At 41.6% G+C, this 20,586-nt stretch overlaps 1 protein-coding gene across 3 annotated transcripts in view; it reads left to right on the top strand.

The window, feature by feature from the left end:
• Positions 1 to 2,392: 2,392 nt before the first annotated feature.
• The window catches only part of TMEM117 (transmembrane protein 117), a 500,039-nt gene continuing 481,845 nt past the window's right edge, over positions 2,393 to 20,586 (top strand). Inside the window, exons 1-2 of one of the 3 annotated variants that reach the window (XM_059185591.1) lie at positions 2,393 to 2,704; positions 13,265 to 13,569. In XM_059185591.1, coding sequence (XP_059041574.1) covers positions 13,293 to 13,569 — 277 coding nt within the window. In that variant the 5' untranslated portion in view covers positions 2,393 to 2,704; positions 13,265 to 13,292. Of the gene's footprint in view, positions 2,705 to 2,918; positions 3,009 to 13,264; positions 13,570 to 20,586 lie in introns of those variants that run through there. The other 2 variants (XM_059185592.1, XM_059185593.1) reach the window with 2 other exon arrangements.

The following is a 20,586-nucleotide window of genomic DNA, read 5'->3' as shown; positions in this document are numbered from 1 at the left end:
ACTAGTATCTGTCTGTTGCAGATTCAACATTTGGATAGATGGAGTGGGACTCATAGAGGAGAAGCCTTCAAAAAGGTAAGCTTTTATCATTACATGCTATGGTGGCAAAGATTAAGTGTAGAGGCTGTTCCCCTGCCTGGTCTGTAAATAGGGCTGGACAGGAGATCCTGGTTGCCTCGCAAAGCAAAGGGCATAAGCTTCTTGGTCAGCGGTAAAAAGGGAGCATGGATGTTGAAGAAAAGCTTGATCATTTCAATATTCTGCCCTGAAGTGGTCCTGGAGGGTCATAGTCTTTAAATCTTGAGATCGCTCAACTAAGAGCAAAGAATAAGCATTGGTTGAGCTTATTATAGAATTTATTGTTAAAGAAAGTGAGATCATATGTTAAGAAGACAGGGCTCCAAAGAGAGAGTAAACACCATGTAACTGAGGGCAGGCATTTCAGGTCTGATTAACTTAAGTTCATTCTAGTAGACACCACATAAGCCAACTGATTATGGGGGGAGCTCTCTTTCTCTCAACTAGACAGAAGAGAAGCTGCTGATTGACTTGTGCCCCTCTATCTTCTGAAATACATTGTTTTACAGCCTTTCAGTGATGAGAAAGGGCCTTCTGTTTTGTTTTCTATTTTTGGGGGGTGGTGGTGGTGGTGGTGGTGGTGAACAACCCATACACATCAGTATTATGCTGCATAATTTGTGAAGCTTTAATGTTTTCCAGTTTCAAATGACTGAAGACTCCTTACTTTAAATGAAGATATAAGGAAAATAAAGCACATGGAGCCCAGGTGAGACAGTTACACAGTTCAATAATCCTTTGGAAAATACTCCTGATGATAATTATAAAAACACAATAGACGCTTATAGTCTGTGGAATTAGTCTATTATTTCTTGAGCATTACTATAATTCACTACGCTAGGCATTGAGGGTGCAGTGGTGAGTAAGCTTTGTCTCTGCTTTCAAAGAGTTCATAGCTTAGTGGGAGAGAAAAAGACTGCAAAAAAGTACAGCCAATGTAAGAAGTATCATTGTAAAATGTGCAAAGGGCTTGCAAAGGAAACAGCTCTGTCTGGGAAAGCTTGTGAAAGGTTCACTAAGGAGAATGTCACGACACTAAGAGTTCCATAAGATGATCACAAACTATGACTGTCCTGTGGTTACCTGTGGTCATTCTTAGAAGCTAGAACAGATGTCGAAGCTAGTGAGAAGCCAGGCTGTGGTCTCCCAGTTATGCTTGTGGAGATTAGCTACACTGCAGGACTTGGGAGTGGCCCTCTCTGTCCCATCTCAAAATCTGCTGACATCTCAACTCTCCTCTGGCTACTCAGGGCATTCCTGAATCATGCTGCCATCCAGGAGAGAGGCTGTTTTTCTCCTCATAAGTTTGCTACTGTAGGCATATAGGGATGGTTCCATTTTCCATCTGACAATACCAACTAAGGCTCACTTCCAGTAGCACAGAGGTCAGTATACTAGACAGCAGCTTTTAATATATTATAAGCAGCTGGTAAACTGAGGCAGCAGTTGTTATTAGGGGTGGAAGGAAACAAAGCACACACACACACACACACACACACACGCGCGCGCGCGCGCGCGCGCGACAGAAAAAAGGTTACATCAGGAGGACAGGAATTGGTCAAATATGGTGAAAGGTCTTCCTCTGCCATGCTGCAGATAAATCATTTCAGCACTACAGAATGCTAGGCTCCTGAGAGCTTCAAGCTTGGAAAATGCTAAAGATTGCACATATGCAGTGTAAGTGTGCATAAAGGTGTGTATGTATGAGTGTATGCATGTGCTTATATATATGTCTGTAGATATCTACACATGTGTGTACATATATTTGTCTATTTCTAAGTGTGTATGAATGTGTGCGTGCTTCTAGATGTGTGTGCTAATGTGAGTATATTTGCATAGGTGTGTGTGTGTGTGTGTGTGTGTGTGTCAGGCCGGGCAGGCTGGAAAGTAAGTGTAAGACTTCTCTCGTCCTCGCGGGCGGTCTCTTCCCACCCCACCTCCACACCACCAACTGATAAAAGCAGGAAGGATGCTCTATGACCCGAGACCGCATTAGAAAGTTTGCAGTTCTTTTGAGGCTATTGCACTTGGGAACCTCATTGGTTCCCTGCAGGATGGTGGATTTTATAAGAAGTCTGCGGATTCCCCCAGGACGAAGGGACTGCTGCTGACACGCTAGGCTGTAGCCCGACCGCCCCCCACCCCGCCTCCCCCGCCCCCACCTCCGCCGCTCCCCAAGTGGCCCCCAGCCTGCAGCCGCGGGCTCTGCAGAGGCGGGCCCGGCCGGGGCGGGCTCGGCTCGGCGCGCGCGGCCCGCGGGCTGGAGTGGGCCCGCGGCGCAGGCGGGAGGGGAGGGAGCGGGGAGGGCGGGAGCGGTGGGAGGCCATGCCTCCAGCTGCGGAGGCTGCCGAACAGCTGGAGCCATCGCGGTCACCTGCGCGGCGCCGTCGCCCTTGCGCTCCGGCTGCCGGGTCCGCGGCCGGCGCACTTTGCGGAGGGCGCCCGGCGTAGGCGGCGGCGAGTGTGGGCCGAGCCGGTATTTATAGCTCGGTGACAGCAGCGGCGGCAGCAACGCCGCCGGCCCGTCTCGCCGCGCTTCCCCAGCGAGGCCGCCGGCGCGGCGGAGGGCTGTGCTCGCCCGGGTCTCCGGTGTTGCGGACACCCCGTGCCCGCGCGGCCCCATCTGGTGAGTACGCGGGCCCGGGCGCTGGGCGCGCCTCCCCCGCCGCTCGGTCCCGCCGCAGCGGAGCCCTGCTCGCCCGGCTGCTTCCTCGTCCCCGCGCGCGGGTGCGGAAGCGGCCGCGGCCCCCCGGCCCCCGATTTCCCCCCGCGCCTCTCCCGGCTCCCGCGGGTAGCATGCGGCGAGGCAGGGTAAAGTGTCGCGGAGAGGGACGGACGCACCGACCCTTCTGCGCGGGGGCAGTCGAGACTGCTGGCTGGAAGGGGAAGGCTCGCGGTGAGGAACCCTCAAACTCCGGGGCTCCGAGGGGGTAAGGGACGTCGCCAGGACAGACCTTGAACTTTCCTCGCTTCACTGATTCCCGGGATGGGGACACCGTAAGAAGCCCCACGTATGGTTGGTTAACTAAATTAACAGGTTGCCGTTCAGGGGTGTTCGCCTTAAAAACAAAAAACCTAAAGAGAAAACTTGAGTGTTTACTAACTTTATCGTGACCAAATGAAGCTGTCGATTCCTATTTTTGAAAATGCCATAGGCCCGCAAGTGTGTTAGACCCATGTGGTAACACTTGGGCTGCCATTATTCATTCTACCCTCTGTGGAACAATGAACTCTGTGTGTGTGTGTGTGTGTGTGTGTGTGAGAGAGAGAGAGAGAGAGAGAGAGAGAGAGAGAGATGGTAGTAAACATCACATGCTTATTTAGTATTTATGTGCCTAATGAACCAAAAGAAAGAGTATGTTGAATACATGTATTTACCCCTAGTTATAAATGATATATTGTTTGAAATCCATTGAAGGACTTCTAGGAAGAAAAAAGTTCTTCCAATTTATTGAATATAAAGAGTAGTAGAATCTCTGTAAAAAAGTATTTTTGTTGTAGTGATTTTTTTCCCCATGACATACTTTCTAACACCCCTTGCCCCCTCAATCTGAGTAGTTTTGAAGTAATTATGGATTTTGAAATTTTGGCTCAGGTATTTATCCCCACCCCCATTCCGCCTCCATATGATGATCCTTGTGCTCAGAAAGCAATACTTGTCTGTTTTATTTAATTTGTTCCTTTAAACTGCCAACCATTTAAGAAATAATTTCAAATACGAATGAATCTTATTTTATTCATTCATTGTTACTATCTTTGGTGTGTGTTTAGATTCTTTCTCATAAACAGGTATCACTGAAAAGGAGGTCTAAACATTTGTAAAGAATTCACTGGTGAATATTTTTCAACTTTATAACATGAAAGGGCTTATAAATACTTTGCCATTTTAATGAAAAGTCAACTAATGTCTTTGTTGGGAGAGAACCCCACCTTGCTTCAGCTTCTCTATTTTAAAAAATTGCATGGTTTAGTATTTTGTTATCCCAAAGACTGCAGGTTAAGAACAAAGGAAGAAAATCACTTAAAGGTTGAAACAATGTGAAGAGAAAGTGTGGGAAGTGATTTATGGATGAGATCTTCTAATTTAGCAAGGGTACCACAAATACCATCCTGGTATCTATGCAAAACCACTTATGGTGGTTTCATTGATTGACTTAAAAGGTTGCTTTTTATTTAAAAGGCTGTGTGTCTCTTGCATTGGACTAAAAGCAAGAAGTTCCAACTTTAATTCTGTTATTATTGTTATTTGTATTTTTAAAAACTGTATTAAGCATTCACATTATGTAAAATGTTATATGTTACCTCTTTATACATGCCTTTTCACCTAACATTTCAAGAAAATATAGCAAGACTTATCCTTATCTCAGGACTAGTCCAGGCAAATATATATTTTGGTTCTCCATCTTTCTGCCTTTTGCAGACTTCAGTATCCCATTCCCAGAGTCTGTTCTTACTGGAATGGAATCATCGGTGTTTGTTGTTGTTGTTTTTCCTTACCCAGAGCTGGTCTGTTAGCGAACCGTGATCCATACATTTTATTTTTTACATTTATTCATTCATCAGCAAGTATTTGTTGCGTGCCTACTAGGTGCAAGTCATCACTTAGTATGGAACTGCTTCCTCATGTACCTACTTCCTTCCCGCTGGAACTGCATTCTGTATTTTATACTTCTTAGTGTAGGGAACATAGTAGTTATTAAGAGTATTGACTTTGGGGTCATACAGAGATACTTACGCTGTTTTTGCCAGTTGGCAGCTATATGACCTTGGGCAGATTATAACCTTTCTGAGTCTCTGTTTCTTCACTGGTAAATCCAAAGGGTTGGTGTAAGGACTAATTGAGGTACTGAATGAAAAGTGCTGGCCTAATCCATACGAAGCACGAAAAAATGTTAATTTTTATTGTGTTGTCCATGTCTGCCTCAGTGGTGTTCATCTCGGGAAATGGCAGGTCCATTCTGGCTTTTGTGAGGCCATGTCCACATCCAATCCATCACATAACTCTTGTCAGCTCTTCCTCTTATTTGTTTATTTAAAAATTTTTATTTATTTATTTGTCAGAGAGAGAGAGACAGATTGCACAAGCAGAGGGACAGGCAGAAGCAGGCTCCCCACTGAGCAGGGAGCCCAATGTGGGGCTTGATCCCAGGACCCTAGGATCATGAGTGAGCTGAGGGCAGATGCGTAACCACCTGAGCCCCCCAGGCAGCCCTCAGCTTTTCCATTTAAATCCATCTAGAAGTTCATACATTTCCAGCCATTACACAGAGTGGCCCCTCTGACCTGTAAGCCACATGTGCCACTCTCTTGGTTCCCATGTTGCACCCGGTGAGAGCCCTCATGCACACGATGGCCTTAGGGCTGGATCCTGACAGGCCACATCACAATGGGATGTTCCCTTGTAGACCTGAGCTCCCTTCCTTCTCCCCTGCCTCTGTCCCTGTCCAGTCACAGTAGTTTCTTTGCTGTTCCTTAAATGCACTAACCTTGCACTCAGCCCAGGTCTTTGCAATTTTTTGTTCTCTGTGTCTGTCCCTCCCTACTTCCAGGTCTTTGTTCAAGAGTGAGGCCTTTGCTCAAGAGTGAGGCCTCTTCAAACTTCCCTCCCTCCTGATATTCCCTATTAACTTTCTTCATCAACTTATAATTTTCTAAAAATACTATGTATCTTTTTTTCCCCCTGTTTAATGTCTCTTTCCCTCAAAGAGAAAGTAAGATGCAAACAAGGGTGTTGTCTCTTGGTGACCCTCATGTATAGGCCGGTGCCTGGCAGAAATAAGCAATCGGTAAATATTGAACAAATGAATGATGAATGTTATCATGGATTTAACAAATCTGGACTATATCACTTTCTAAATATGAATTGGGTAGGTAGCTTAAGCTTTCTGAGCCTTATTTTCAATATTTGTAAAGTAAGGACAGCATTCATCCTTTACCTTGTTCAGTTGTAGTAAAAATCCCTTAACTCTGAGAATAACATATATATAATATCACCAGTCAATGTAATGTATAGTTGATATTACTTTCATGCTCATTTTTAATGGGAATGACAGTGACTCACTCGTATTTTATTTTATTTTTTTTTTTAAGATTTTATTTATTTACCTGACAGACAGAGATCACACGTAGGCAGAGAGGCAGGCAGAGAGAGAGAGAGGAGAAGCAGGCTCCCCGCTGAGCAGAGAGCCCGATGCGGGGCTCGATCCCAGGACCCTGAGATCACGACCCGAGCCGAAGGCAGCAGCCTAATCCACTGAGCCACCCAGGCGCCCCATCACTCGTATTTTAAATGGCCTTCGCAATAGGAAGTACCTGGAAGTGACCAGGCACTTTGCAATGACATCTCCAGTCTTCACTACAATGCTCTGAGGGAAGTACTTTTATTGGAATTTTACTAGTGAAGAAATGCAATCTCAGAGAGCTTAGGGCTTTGCCCAGGATCACAGAGCTGGTAAGTCGCAGTCAGGTAGAACTGGACCATATTCCTCTCCCGACTCTAGGCTGCCTTCTGAAAAACAGATGTTCCTGATTCCTTTGAATCATTCTAATATCATCCTCATGGTGTGATTTTGCTCACTAAAAACACCAAGAGGTAAAATGTGATATAAATATAGGCAGCTATCTTTATTTATCTTTTAAGGAATTAGTGTGGAACAGTTTAAAGCTGTGTCTGCCCTTTTGACCTTCAGTTTTAAAAACAGTTATCTAGAGTGTCTTAGTGGCTCAGTAGGTTAAGTGTCTGCCTTGGGCTCAGGTCATGATCTCTGGGTCTTGGGATCAAGCCTCTCATATCAGGCTTCCTGCTGAGTAGGGAGTCTGCTTCTCTCTCTCTCTCTCTCCCTTTGCCCCTCCCCACTGCTCATTCTCTCTCTCAAATAAAATCTTAAAAAAAAAAATTAAAAGTGGATTAAATGAAATGATTGTAAAAAGTGTTCTGTGAACTGCAAAGAACTTTGCATATGGTCTATAATACTATACTAGAATTAGATAGTTGAAGAAATAGCCTTTAACTTTGTCTTCTGCTAATACAGCAAAAAACTGCCCAAAGTACAGCTGTTTGTGTTACAAAGTGCTTCCCACAAAAAGTAAAATACAGGAAGAATTATAAAAATTCTTTTTCAAAAAATTGGATTCAAGTTGCTTGAAATAAAGTCTACACACTTGGCATGGTCATCTTCAAAAAGCCCTTTAAATAAGAGCTAAGACAGCAGGGAGCCTGCTTCTCCCTCTGCCTCTGCCTGCCACTCTATCTGCCTGTGCTCGCTCTCTCTGTCAAATAAATAAATAAAATCTTTAAAAAAAAAAAAAAAAAGAATAAATAAGAGCTAAGAGGGGTTAAAGATGAATTTTCAGACATAAATACTAAGGAGCTTCAAAAACTTTGGAGATTGATTGATTGATTGATTGATTTTATCTTAAGATAGTGCTCCACAGTGGAAGGGATCTGTTCATGGTATCTGGTTAGGTCTTTGTAGATGTTGAGACCTACATTAGCAGAACTGTGCATTCAGCATGCCCTGCTTGGCTAGTGGTAGTGTCTTTTGCATAGCACATTCATTCCTGAAGGACTTTCCATATGAATCCATACATTTTTTTAAAAATGTCAGTGATATACTTCATCTTGATCATACTTGGCATTATGTGAGAACTGTAGCCTGAGCCAGGGTCCCTGCTGAGAAAAATGAAATTCACCCTTCTGAAAGCCTTCAATATTTTCCTTTCCTTGTAAAGGCCCTAGTGAGTAATGGAGGCATGGTACTCTGTTTCAGTCAAATTATTATAGCACTCATTAGGGCATTTGTAGCCCAAGTCTAGGACCTGATTATCTTTTACTTAAAATGTTGAAGGTGCCTATAAATTTAATTTCCCCATGTTCATTATGCCTCATACCAATTTTTCATTTTCTAGGCTCACAGAGAAATTTTTCCCAAACTCTGCTCCAGGTGGTTGTATCACTCTTCAGTTCTGAAACTTTTCACTCTCTAATCTCTATTCAGTAAAACACAGAACAACAGGGGTGCCTGGGTGGCTCAGTGGGTTAAGCCTCTGCCTTCGGCTCAGGTCATGATCCCAAGGTCCATATCGGGCTCTCTGCTCAGCAGGGAGCCTGCTTCCCTTCCTCTTTCTCTGCCTGCCTCTGTGCCTGCTTGTGATCTCTGTCTGATAAATAAATAAATAAAATCTTTAAAAAAAATACAGAATAACACTTTTGTATACTCTTCCTTGAATTGGCCCCAAATTATGCTTGCCTTTCAAAAGATACCTCAGAGGCTCTGTGTGCCAGCCCCCCAGGACTACAGATGTCACTGTCTACCAGAAAGTCTCTCCTCTGTCTTTGCTCAGTGTACTCCCATCCTTAGTAGCCTGATCTTTCCCCCCTTGTTCCTTTGCATTCCTCTCTATTCTGAGCCTTTTTTAACCAGCTGCGATGCAAGACTTGTAGTAAAATGTGTGGGGTTCCAACTCTCTACTGTAAATATTAGTCCGTCTAGAGTTAGAAACCGTGACTGATGGCCTGTGGATTATCAGCGCATGTGTAAAGTTCCAGCCCGTATCTTCTTCTTCCATCACTGCTATAATGGGGAGAAGCAGAGGCTTCCAAGATCTTGGTGGCAACATCTACCTAATGATGTCATTACTTAGAAGAGGAAAGTGGATGGGTGGATTAATCCAGCTCTCAAAGCATCAGTGCTCTCTGTAGGCATAGTTGGAAAATGGCAGAATGAGCCTCTGTGACGCGTTGCATAAGAACAATCAGATCAACTCAACGACTTGTGCTGATGCTCAGAGAAGAAGAACAAAACTCAAGCTATCCTGTCGTCAGTCACATAACCAGTTTTTTTCTGGGCATGTTTGCAAAGTCCACTGGAATAGTATTAGTAGACTCGTTTATCCTCGAGCACAGTCAGTCTTTTCTCTCAGGCATCTCTATTCTGACCGGGCATCTTTCTGACCGACATGTAACGGGCAAGATTTTGGAATTTGTCTTTACATGGGAAGGTGTGGTGTAGAGCGTTAAAGCTACGTGACTTGGATTTGAATCCTGGCTCTGGCGCAGACTCATTTTGGTATTGGGTACAAATTACTACGCCCTAGGTCTCAGTTTCAAAAGTTGTAAAATAAGAGTATTTTTTTTTCTTCATTGGGCTGCTATGAAATTTAATACAGTTTGTAAAGCTCATGAGCATAGTGTCTGATATGTGGTAAATACTCCATAGAGGTTAGCCCCAGTGATAATGGTGATAATGCAGAATGTGTGCTAAAATGAGATGTCGTCAGGTGGGAGCACATTGTGGCTGCTGGCTGAGTTAGCATGGCAGTTTTAGGGTCCCAGTGCTTTTCTCTTTTCCTGTGTTAGTGGAAACTAATGGCAGGTTGCTCTGCCTTCTCATCTTGCCTGAACAGCGAGGAGGCTTTTCTTTCTAAGTGTACCATTCACAGCATCCAGTGGATGTTCATTGATTGCCCCCTTTGAGGCTGGCCCTGTGCTGTGACCCGGAAGTGAACAGCTCTTCCCTGAACAACTTATGACTTAGGAAAGGAAACACACAAAGAAACCCATAGTTTTCCTATCATATACTAAGTGCTAAGATAAATCACATTTAGTTAAGATAAAAACTCAGCTATGGTTGCAGAATTGAATTAAAAGCGTTTGCAGACTATCTTGTCCACTGTAGCACAGTCCATTTGAACAACCTCTGCCCTGGATTATAACACAAGATTCACCGAATGATCATATCGCTTCACGTGAATGCCAGAAGTGGAAACAGTGTTGGGATACCTGGTTCCTAAGGCCGAGATAACTAGGCAGGCTTAGGGTGACTTTGTGGATGAAATCAGAAAGTGGCGATAAGTAGAAGTTTTATTCAAGGTATAATGTGGGTTTTGAAATTTGGGACCCCCCCCCCCCCGGAAGATATCATGTCAGTTTTGGCAATATGAAGCAAGAATAAATATCAGGATGTGTGGCATAAAATTGAAGGGCCAGTAATTCAGCTAGTATCCAAGTCACTGAATCTGTTAGTAGAAATAAAGAACAGGCTACAAACCTGATGGGAAAGTTTTTATTGGAAGAAACATTTCTAGCTTTGTGCTATATTAGAGAGATCAAGGGTTAGGCATGAATTTGGATTCAAATGCTGGTTCTTCCGCTTACTGCATATGTGAATTAAATAAGCAGCCACTTTGTTTGCCTACATGTAATTTGTGATGGTAGCATTCATAACATTCCTGTGGGAAATCAGGTCTGTACAAGGGCAGGATTGTTGCTCAACACTGTAGTTGTCTCTCTTGAAAAATATAAATACTGAAGAGGAGCAGCTGTCTCCAAAATTTTTTGAATGTTCTAATTCAGTTTGGGCATGTGGACATTATGTAGCCCACAAAACAAGATTCTAACATTAAAAATAACAACAATAAAATAAGTATATGATAACCTTCCACAAAGCATTGATTAAAAAAAAAAATCAGGCTCTTACCAATTCAGTGTTCTAAATCCTGCTGCCTTGCTTGTGTGTGGGCGGGGGGAAGGGAGGTGGTGTGGCAATGGGGCAAGAGTTTCCCACTGGTAAGAGAAGCAACATAGAAACCTCTTTACTACTACTACTACTACTACTACTACTACTACTACTACTACTACTTCTTCTTCTTCTTTTTCGGGAGAAAGAGTGCGTGTGGGGAGGGAGGCATGAGGAGAGGAAGAGGGAGAGAGAGAATCTTAAGCAGACTCTGGACTGACTGAGCATCACCATAGGGGTGGAGGAGGTGGGGGGGGGGCCTCCATTTCACTCTGAGATCTTGACCCGAGACAAAATCAAGAGTCAGTCACTTAACCACCCAGGCACCCTGAAACCTGTTAATTTCTTAAGTAATACTCCTATCCTGTCTCATGGGCATCTAGGAATTCCTTGCTTCAAGACTCATTGGCCTTGAGATGATTTCTATGTATTCTCTTGTGGTAGTGGTCTTTAGATATTTCTAAAAATGTTTCATGAAACTGAACTGACAACCCATTCTGGCATCCTTGCCTAATGAATATCATGAAAATGCGTGACGCTCGTTTTTGTTCTTTACCACTTTGCTGTCTTTGGTGTGAGAACCAACCACTGCTCTATTGGGTGATGAACCTCACATTAGGAAGAAAATTCTTCCTATAGTCACCATTCCTAAGCTAGCTGAGTTACAGTTCCTGGGGACAGGTATTTCAGAGTATTCATGAAGATCACAAGGGACATGAAATTACTTAAAGGTAAATGAATCCAAGGCACAGTGATTCTTTGTTTTGCTGAGTTACACTGACCATCCTTTTGTGTATTTACATTGCTTTTCTAAAACAGTGAAGACAATGGGACGCCTGGGTGGCTCAGTTGGTTGGACGACTGCCTTCGGCTCAGGTCATGATCCCGGAGTCCCGGGATCGAGTCCCACATCGGGCTCCCAGCTCATGGGGAGTCTGCTTCGCTCTCTGACCTTCTTCTCGCTCATGCTCTCTCTCACTGTCTCTCTCTCAAGTAAATAAATAAAATCTTAAAAAAAAAAAATAAAAATAAAATAAAACAGTGAAGACAAGTCTTCATTAACTTAGATTGTGGGTTTAATTGATACTCATCTCCCTAGATTATTGGACAGGGACTGGGGGGCCTTGGAGCCCATTCTCAGGTCTTCCATTGACTTAGAGTTACTTCAGGCTTGTGGCTGGATCTTTGTGCCTTTAGCCATGTGTAAAATGAGAATATTTATCAATGGGAAATTTATTAGTATCCCAAAGTGCTTGGGATTTGTGAAGGGTTTTTCACTTACATATTTTTTTCCTGGGTTATAGAAGTATACAGAGTATACTGTTGATGTAGAGTTAATATAATCATCCCTGGAGAGGGATATGTCTGCAGAAAGCAGCCAAAGGATGACATCCCTGGGGCTGGGCCCTGGGTCTGCCTTCTAAGGCAGGGAAAATTCCTGGAGTTGACTGGGCTGCTGGACTTCAAGATACTCAGATCAGAGCTCTCCTGCTGGCTGACTTTGGGCAAGTTACATAATCTGTGTGAGCCTCAGTTCCCTCCTTGTAAAATGAAATGATGGGAATGATAATGGTAGTATTTCAGAGGGTTGTTATGGTAAAAATGAGATAATGATTGATGTAGGCATCCAGAGCCTGGATGTCACATGCTGTAGGCTCTGTAAGCGTCCTTTTTTTTTTTTTTTCTTTTCCTCCTAGTTTTAAACAAATTGAGAAAGAAGAAAAAAGAATTGGCAGACATCAGTGCAATTACCAATTTATTGTTATTTTTTTAATCTCAGCTTTTATTTAGCTTTGTGGCTTCAAACAAAGAGGTATAGCTTAGTCTGAATACCAAAACTAAAACTCACTTTAGTTCACTAAAACTGAATGTCAGAATTGGGTAGACTTAGTAACTTAGCTTAATCTGAGAATATATCCACCAGATTATTAAGGGATCCAAACTCTGAGGAGAAGGATATGGGCAGAGGAGAATGTTCATTTTTTGCTAATAGGTGCTCAATTTACTCCTACATTGCTTTCATTTTTGAGTGCCTTTATATTAAGATTATAACCTAACAATAGTTATTTAAAAGAGGAAATACATTGTTGTTGTTTTTTTTCTCTGCATTTCCTCCGGAGGTGACCTCTACAGGTCATCTCAGTCATCACCCCACTTTTGGACAGTGTTTTGCCTTCTCATTTCCCTTCTGGCCCTGTTCTTTTGTTCCTCTCCTACCCCACATCCCTATGTAGTCAGAGATATCATTGGATGGCGGCAAAGGGACAATATTTCTTTCCTCGATCTCACACTTGTCTTGGTGCATAAGTAGGTGCAGGTAGCATCTTTTTAAATATCTCCTTCTTGAGCTGTTATAAATCTGAACAGATAGGGGGTGGCTGGGTGGCTCAGTGGGTTAAGCCTCTGTGTTCGGCTCAGGTTATGGTCTCAGGGTCCTGGGATTGAGCCCCACATGGGGCTCTCTGCTCAGCGGGGAGCCTGTTTCCTTCTCTGTCTCTGCCTGCCTCTCTGCCTACTTGTGTTCTCTCTCTTTCTGTCAAATAAATAAATAATATATATATATATATATATATATATATTTTTTTTTTTTTTTAAAATCTGAACAGATGATGGGTGGAGAAAGACTATTTGTTTTTCTGCTCTAACCCTATGTATCTTTTCTTCTACAGGTCAACAACGGATTTGAAGTTTTGAAGGATGGGTAAAGACTTTCGTTATTACTTCCAGCATCCCTGGTCTCGCATGATTGTGGCTTACTTAGTGATCTTCTTTAACTTCTTAATATTTGCGGAGGACCCGGTTTCTCATAGCCAAACAGAAGCCAATGTTATTGTTGTTGGAAACTGTTTTTCGTTTGTAACAAATAAATACCCTAGAGGAGTTGGCTGGAGAATTCTGAAGGTGCTTCTATGGCTACTGGCCATTCTCATAGGACTAATAGCTGGCAAATTTCTGTTCCATCAACGTTTGTTTGGTAAGTACCCATGAAATGTAATGTTGATAATTATTGAACTCTGTTCTTCAAGATAGAGCTCTGTTATATCTAAAGGCCAATTTAGGATGCATTTTAGTTTGCCCTCCAACCTTAATTTGCGTTGCCCTGTTGGAGCTAGGTTCTTCCGCTAGTCTCTGTTCAATGGTGTACTTTTCTATGGCCCAAAGAAAATTAGCATGACGTAAAATTAGTACTGAACCTATTTTCAAAAAATGGCTTTAGTGCTAAAATCAATGTGTGTGTAATCTTATTTAGAGAAGACATGAAAATAGCTCTTTTCCCTATATTATAAAGAGTTTGCCTTCATGTCACACCATGTTTTCATTAAAGTAACTTAACCATGGCTTGTATATTTACATTTGTTGTTTATTCTGGGAATTAGAATGGTAACTCTAACTTTTTACCCTCTGGGGTTTTTTTTGAACTTTGGTTTTAGGATGTTTATTTTGAGCCTATTCAACCACAGAACGTATAGTGCAGAATCCCTTGGTAGCATGCAATGGACAAAGACTATTAGTTTAAGCGAAGAAAGGTAATTTACTAGAAGGGATATTTCACAGAGACCAAGGATAGAATTCATTTTGATAATTGGGATAAATGGAACCTGGGGCTTGAATTCTTATTTTTTAATTTTTTAAAAAGAATTTATTTATTTATTTATTTATTTATTTATTTGACAGAGAGATCACAAGTAGGCAGAGAAAGAGGGGGAAGCAGGCTCCCTGCTAATCAGGGAGCCTGATTTGGGGGTGGGTGGGGGCTGCGGTGGCTTGATCCCAGGACCCTGGGATCATGACCTGAGCCAAAGGCAGAGGCTTTAACCCACTGAGCCACCCAGGCGCCCCTGAGGCTTGAAATCTACCAGGATCTTCTTTTTCCCAGTTTCTCTAACTTACCTATTTTATTCTCTGTTCACACTGAATATCAGTTTACATCTGTTCAGAGAGACTGGCTTGACTCTCTTGGTCCCAAAGTTTAGACTCTTGGAAAAGAGGCTGATGTTGACCCAGGTTGAGTGTGTTTTCCGCCTTTCATCTAATTGATTTGGCCAGAAGATGGGTGATACTTATCCAACAAATATGCATTGATCACTTATTACATGCCAGAAATATTCTAGAGAGTGATTAAAAAACCAGGGTCTAGGGAAGCCTGGGTGGCTCAGTCAGTGAAGTGTCTGCCCTCAGCTCAGGCTATGATCCAAGGGTCCTGGGATGGCAGCAGGACTAGGGTCCTTGCTCAGCTGGAAGCCTGTTCTCCCTCTGTCTGCCTCTCCCCTTGCTTGTGCTCTCTTTCTCTCTCTTACAAATAAATAAAATCTTTAAAAACGTTCTTTAAAAAAAAAAGCAAAGTCAGGGCACGGATTGCATGGAGCACTGAGTGTGGTACAAAAACAATGAATACTGTTATGCTGAAAAAAAAAAAAAAAAAAAAAAGCAGAGTCTATGCCCTCATAACAACTTACATCCCCCAGGATGGAGAAAGACACTAAAAACGTACAGTATGCAAAGAGGTGGTAAGTGCTGGGGGAGGGGGATGGTGGGAAAGAAAGTTTTATTTATTTATTTATTTATTTAAAAGATTTTATTTATTTATTTGACAGAGAGAAATCACAAGTAGATGGAGAGGCAGGCAGACAGAGAGAGAGAGGGAAGCAGGCTCCCTGCTGAGCAGAGAGCCCGATGTAGGACTCGATTCCAGGACCCCGAGATCATGACCTGAGCTGAAGGCAGCGGCTTAACCCACTGAGCCACCCAGGCGCCCGGGAAAGAAAGTTTTAAATGCTGCTGGGCCAATTAGAGAACTTAGTAATAAAACATTATAAGATTATAAGATCACAGGTGAAACAGTGTGTGTATTTTCAATCTAGAAGCTTGGTTAAAAACAATGGTTTCTATAAGCTTGGTTAGATGGCAATGGTTTAAGGAAAAAACAAATTAAAAACATAGATATACACACATAGTATTACTTATATGTTCTTTTAAATCTCTAGTCAAACTATGGCCATCTGTTTCTAGGACATAAATTTATAAAATGTACATATTTTATGTATATTATGTATGTACATAGTTTCAAGAAGTTTGGTGAGGAACCGAAAGGAAGTGGGAAATAGCTAAAAATGGAAGAAGGACCAAGGAAAGATTTTGTTGTTGTTGTTGGTGGTGCTGGTGTTGAGGAGTGAGGTTAATTGATCTGCTTGTCGTTTTGGGGAAAAGACATTGAAATGAAGATAAAGATATAGAAGGAGAGCTCTCTGAAGGTTTCTCTGCTTTATTTATTTTATGTTTTTTTAAAGATTTTATTTATTTGAGAGAGTGAGTGAGCGCACATGAGGGATGGGGAGGGGCAGAGGGAGAGGGAGAAGCAGGCTCCTCACTGAGGAAGGAGCCCATTTTAGGACCCTGAGATTAGGACCTGAGCCAAAGGCAGATGCTTAACTGACTGAGCCACCCACATGCCCTTCTCTGCTTTATTTATGACTTAGGACCCAGAAATAATGGCCTTAGTGAAGACAGGTGAGAGACCCCAGTTGCTCAGAGATTGTCATGAGAGGGATGAAGGTTTGTATTCTAATACGTACCTTGGCGGGAGGAGGAGTAGACAGGCAGGTGGTGATCTGATCATCTGTATCTCACTATGAAGAAGAGCTAAAGATAAAGGTGTTGGATGATGCAAGGGGTTTAAGAAAGTGGCTAAGGTTTGGAAGAGCCACCCTAGGGAGTGTAGATGCTAGCTGACTAGGGACAAAAAGAAGGGTTACTGATGATCACCGAGGGCTGTTGGGGTTGGCCACAATAAATTGGAATGACATCAGTCTGAACTGCTAAGCAGTTTTCTTTATGAGAGCTCAGTCACCTGGAACAGAATTCCAGAGTGATTCATCTGGGTGGGGACGGCTCAGGCTTGCAGTATTGGAAACAAAGGATAGAAAATAAATGGAGGGTTCTAATAAAAAAGGTATTGTTTTGATTAAAAGGGGTCTGGCTGGGCATGGAAAAGAGGTAAGGAAGATTGATGGTCTGGGAGGAGCCGGCAAGGACTGGAAGACTGGGTGATACTGCACAGGTGAAATGGAAGTAAGAAAAGGGCAGGGATTTATGGATGTGGTGCGATGCCATGTTGTACTGAAGGACAGCCATTCTTCAGTGGTGATTTCTAACTATGGTGTGGCCTTTATGAGTGCCAAGTAAAGTGCAGAGACAGGTCATGAGAGAGAGGGTATCTTGGAACTGGGTGTGAGTGAGGCCATCTACCAAACACTGAACAAGCATGGTGTTGTGCATGACATTGATAATGATGGGTGAGGTTAAGGTGAGGGTGAGCGGGGGAGGTTAGTTTCAAAAACTGGTTCAGGAGTGCTGGCAGACAAAACACTAGACGTCTGTTACGTCCAGCAGTGATGGCTGGATGTGTTTGTGATCCATTCAGTAGATTTGCTCAGAGTAGAAAGGTAAGGCAAGTTGGACAAAATATCCAGTTTAGAGAAAAGTTATCAACTTATATTAAGATTGGTCGAGAATCGTATGGTCAAGGTCATGGTTTTAATAATAAGGGCAAATCATTTGATTCTGTAATTTCTACATTTTGTTAAGTTATTCTATTATAAAATCTAATATTTTATACTAAAATCACATCTCATTATTGGATTATTTTTCAAATTCTCCTGTTGGTATAAATAATTCAGCCCTGAAAAAAATCACTCTGGATTTCAAATGTGTGTTGAGTACTAATTATTTTGAGATAGTGCAAAAGTGTGTCCTTTTTTTTTTTTTTTCCTGCTTACCATAGGAAAGATTCTGTAATATAGTTAGCTTTATCACTTCTCTTTGGCAATTTCTTTTTTTTATTACTAAAAAATCTATGAAATTATATGGGTTATTAGAGAAGAAATGATAACCTTTTGCAAATCTTGGTGGTAAGTGGAAAAATAACTGGATTCCTGATTGAATTTTCTAGTGAAGTGCAAACTTGTCTTCTATCTCTCGTCATCTCCCTTCATGACCATTATGTCTTCCTTCATTCACAAAATGGTGATCATTTGCTCCTAATAGTTCTGCCCTTCTCCAATTAATTCTGGGTTTTGCTGCTGGAATAATTTTTCTACATGGCTAAATGGCTCCTATTACCTACAAAATAAAATCTAAACTCCTTTGATGGATAGCCAAAGCTCTTGATGATTTACTCCTGCCTGACTTCAAAACTGGTCTCTTGACATTCCACAGTTTTTGAATTATTTGCAGGTCCTCACACCTGCTGGGTTCTCTCATGCCTCTGTGTCTTTGTGTATGTACCCCGCTTCTTGCATCATGTTCAAGCCCCTTCTTGTTAACTTGGTTGATTTCTCTTTTTTTCTACATCCAAATTTAAGCATTATCTCCTCTTTGACACTTTTCCTGACTCCCTTCTGTCAGATGTTGTCTTCTCTCCAGCTCCCACTGTGTCTACTTGCAACAAAGAATGTACAGCAGGGTACTCGGGAATTGACAGCCTTGCAGCGTTATGGAAAAGAATCCAAAATTTAATGCCAGCACAAACATTGTTTTATTGGCTTGGGGTGTGATAAATGTTTCCATCCTTGTTCCCAATTAACTAGCATTAATACATAATTTTTTTTTAAGAGGCCATATTTAAGCCTTTAACAGTTTGCAGGTGCATGCTTGTGGTGGGTGGTGGTGATGGTGTACTGGTGTGTATGTGGGGAGGGGTGAGATTGCTAATTGCAAGCACAGAAATTGCAAGCATGGAAATTGGAGTGGTTTACAAAATAATCAAAATCATTTTGTGAGATCAGCTAAACACCCTCTTTTTTGTTAATCTTCTGATGAAATGCCAAAAAAAAGTGTTGAATATAATGCCCCTCTTTCTTTCATTGCCCCTTTCATTTCATTAACTCGTGAGTCTTCCCTTACTTATTTTATTATGGAAAATCTCTTCCTGGTAGACTCCGGAAGGACAGTGTCTGGAAGGACAACATCTTATGGCCCAATTAGAGCATGCATGAGGAGCAGTGGTAAATCTGTGAGCACAGAATTTAATCTAGTTTGTTGGTTAATTTTATTTTTATGAGGCATAAATATTACAGTTTTGTGGCTATTGAGTTAACTGCATGAAATCTCCTCATGATTTATAATTTGTAATGTTAATTATCCCAAACAAAAATGGTGACTCTTGCAAATCAGAAATTGCATGTTATCAGGAACACAAATGATTAAATGCATTTTAGATTACCCCCTCTCACCTTTGCTGTATGATTGCAGTAATGTGAGAGGTTAGTTTTTCTACCTTAGCACTAAACTTTTATGGTTTCAGGCTGATCAAAAATCCCACATTTCCCAAATGTGGAAAATAATTTAGGAACACATGGGAAATCATAATGGATACATTTCAGAAAAATTTCTGTCGGTTTAACACTGAATCTTGTTGAGGTCAGAACTATATTTGGATTTATGAAAGTTGAATTCCATTGGAATAATCTCCCAGAGCCTCTCTCTTCCATTTGATGTAGATGATTTCCATTGTTTAAAAAAATCAGTATAATGCATCCTAGCCTTTTGGAAAATTATACGTTATACATTGGAGAAACCCATGAATAGAGAAATCCAAAGATTTTTGATGATAAGAGTTATATAAAGAAATAAGCTTACTCAAGAAATCCTTTTTATTTGAAATGATTTACAAAGACATATATGCTTAATACAATAGGAATAGAAAAGAAAGACCACAGAAAAGAGAGAGAATTAAGTATGTTTTGATTTCATGAGGTGTTACCTGGTTGGTGTCAAGCTTTCTTGGAGCCTCGGCAAAAGAAGAACTGTGATCTGTTACATAGCTTTGGATAACAGAAATGGTGGAAATTGCACGTTTCACAAAGGAATCTTTCTTTGCACTAAATTTTGGAATTTCCTTGCTCTAAATTCTGGTAAAGGATTTCTTTTTTCTTTAGTTCGTAGGAGAGTCACTGACTAGTATAGTGGCAAAGACAGAAATAGATTTCACATTCTTGTATCTTAAAGCAAACTTTCATAAAAGTTTAGAGGTTAACTTTCAAGCATAAAAGCAATTCCATGATTTTTTATTTTCTATTTATTTATTCCCTGAAAGTAATTCTGTGAAGTGCAGAGTGACCAGAGTGTAAATATTGCCTTCCAGTGGGATAACTTTATCCGAGCATGAATCTTAGACCATCGAGATTGTGACAAATATATTTCTCAAACAAACCTCTCCTGCTATTTGTCTTCCCTATTTTCTTCTTATTTGCTAATTTGTGCAGAGATCCTCTGTTAGTTTCTTAACATGGATGGAGGGCAGGGGGCAGGCTGACTCAGGATGAGCTGAGAGGTATAGGATATGAAAATGATTCAGCACCTGTTAGCATTGCACACTTCCTTTTTAAAAACAGACATATTTGTGTATACAATTATTTGTAAAATTGTTTCACTAATGTCTGGGTTCCTGGCTATACCAGAAGCCTCAGGAGGGCAGAGCTGATGTTGTGTTGCTTCTCGTTTAACCCTTGGTGCCTGAAACAATGCTGGAACACAGTAATATTTGATAAATTTGAATGAAAAATTAAATTAATCCTCTTTTGTCTTTTACATGTTGCCTTCTTACTGTAAGCTATTGAAGGGTATTCATTTGCTCATTCATAAAATATGAGACATGGTCTCTGCTCTCAAGGAGTTTAAAATCTGGTTAAAGGGACAGGATACATATGCATGAAAAATTAATTACTCTGATAATACAAGGAAGTGCCTATCAAGTATCTAATGAATAGTGCAGACTGTGAGAGCTATGGGAATTCAAGAAAGAGATCATGGTGGGCTGGGAAGGCAAAAGGCAACTTTGCTGCCAATGTGGGATCTAAGCTGAGTCTGAAGCATGAGTGGGTTGGAAATAGATAGGATGCAAAGAATGCGTTACAGATTTCAGGTCACGGGGTAGATGGTGTGAGTTGAAGAGATGAAAACAACTTAGCTTTTTTTGGAGTCAGGGAAAACA

Source organism: Mustela lutreola, chromosome 8 (assembly GCF_030435805.1).
Source record: "Mustela lutreola isolate mMusLut2 chromosome 8, mMusLut2.pri, whole genome shotgun sequence".
Classification (NCBI taxonomy): Eukaryota; Metazoa; Chordata; class Mammalia; order Carnivora; family Mustelidae; genus Mustela; species Mustela lutreola.
This window is presented reverse-complemented; position numbering and strand designations above follow the sequence as displayed.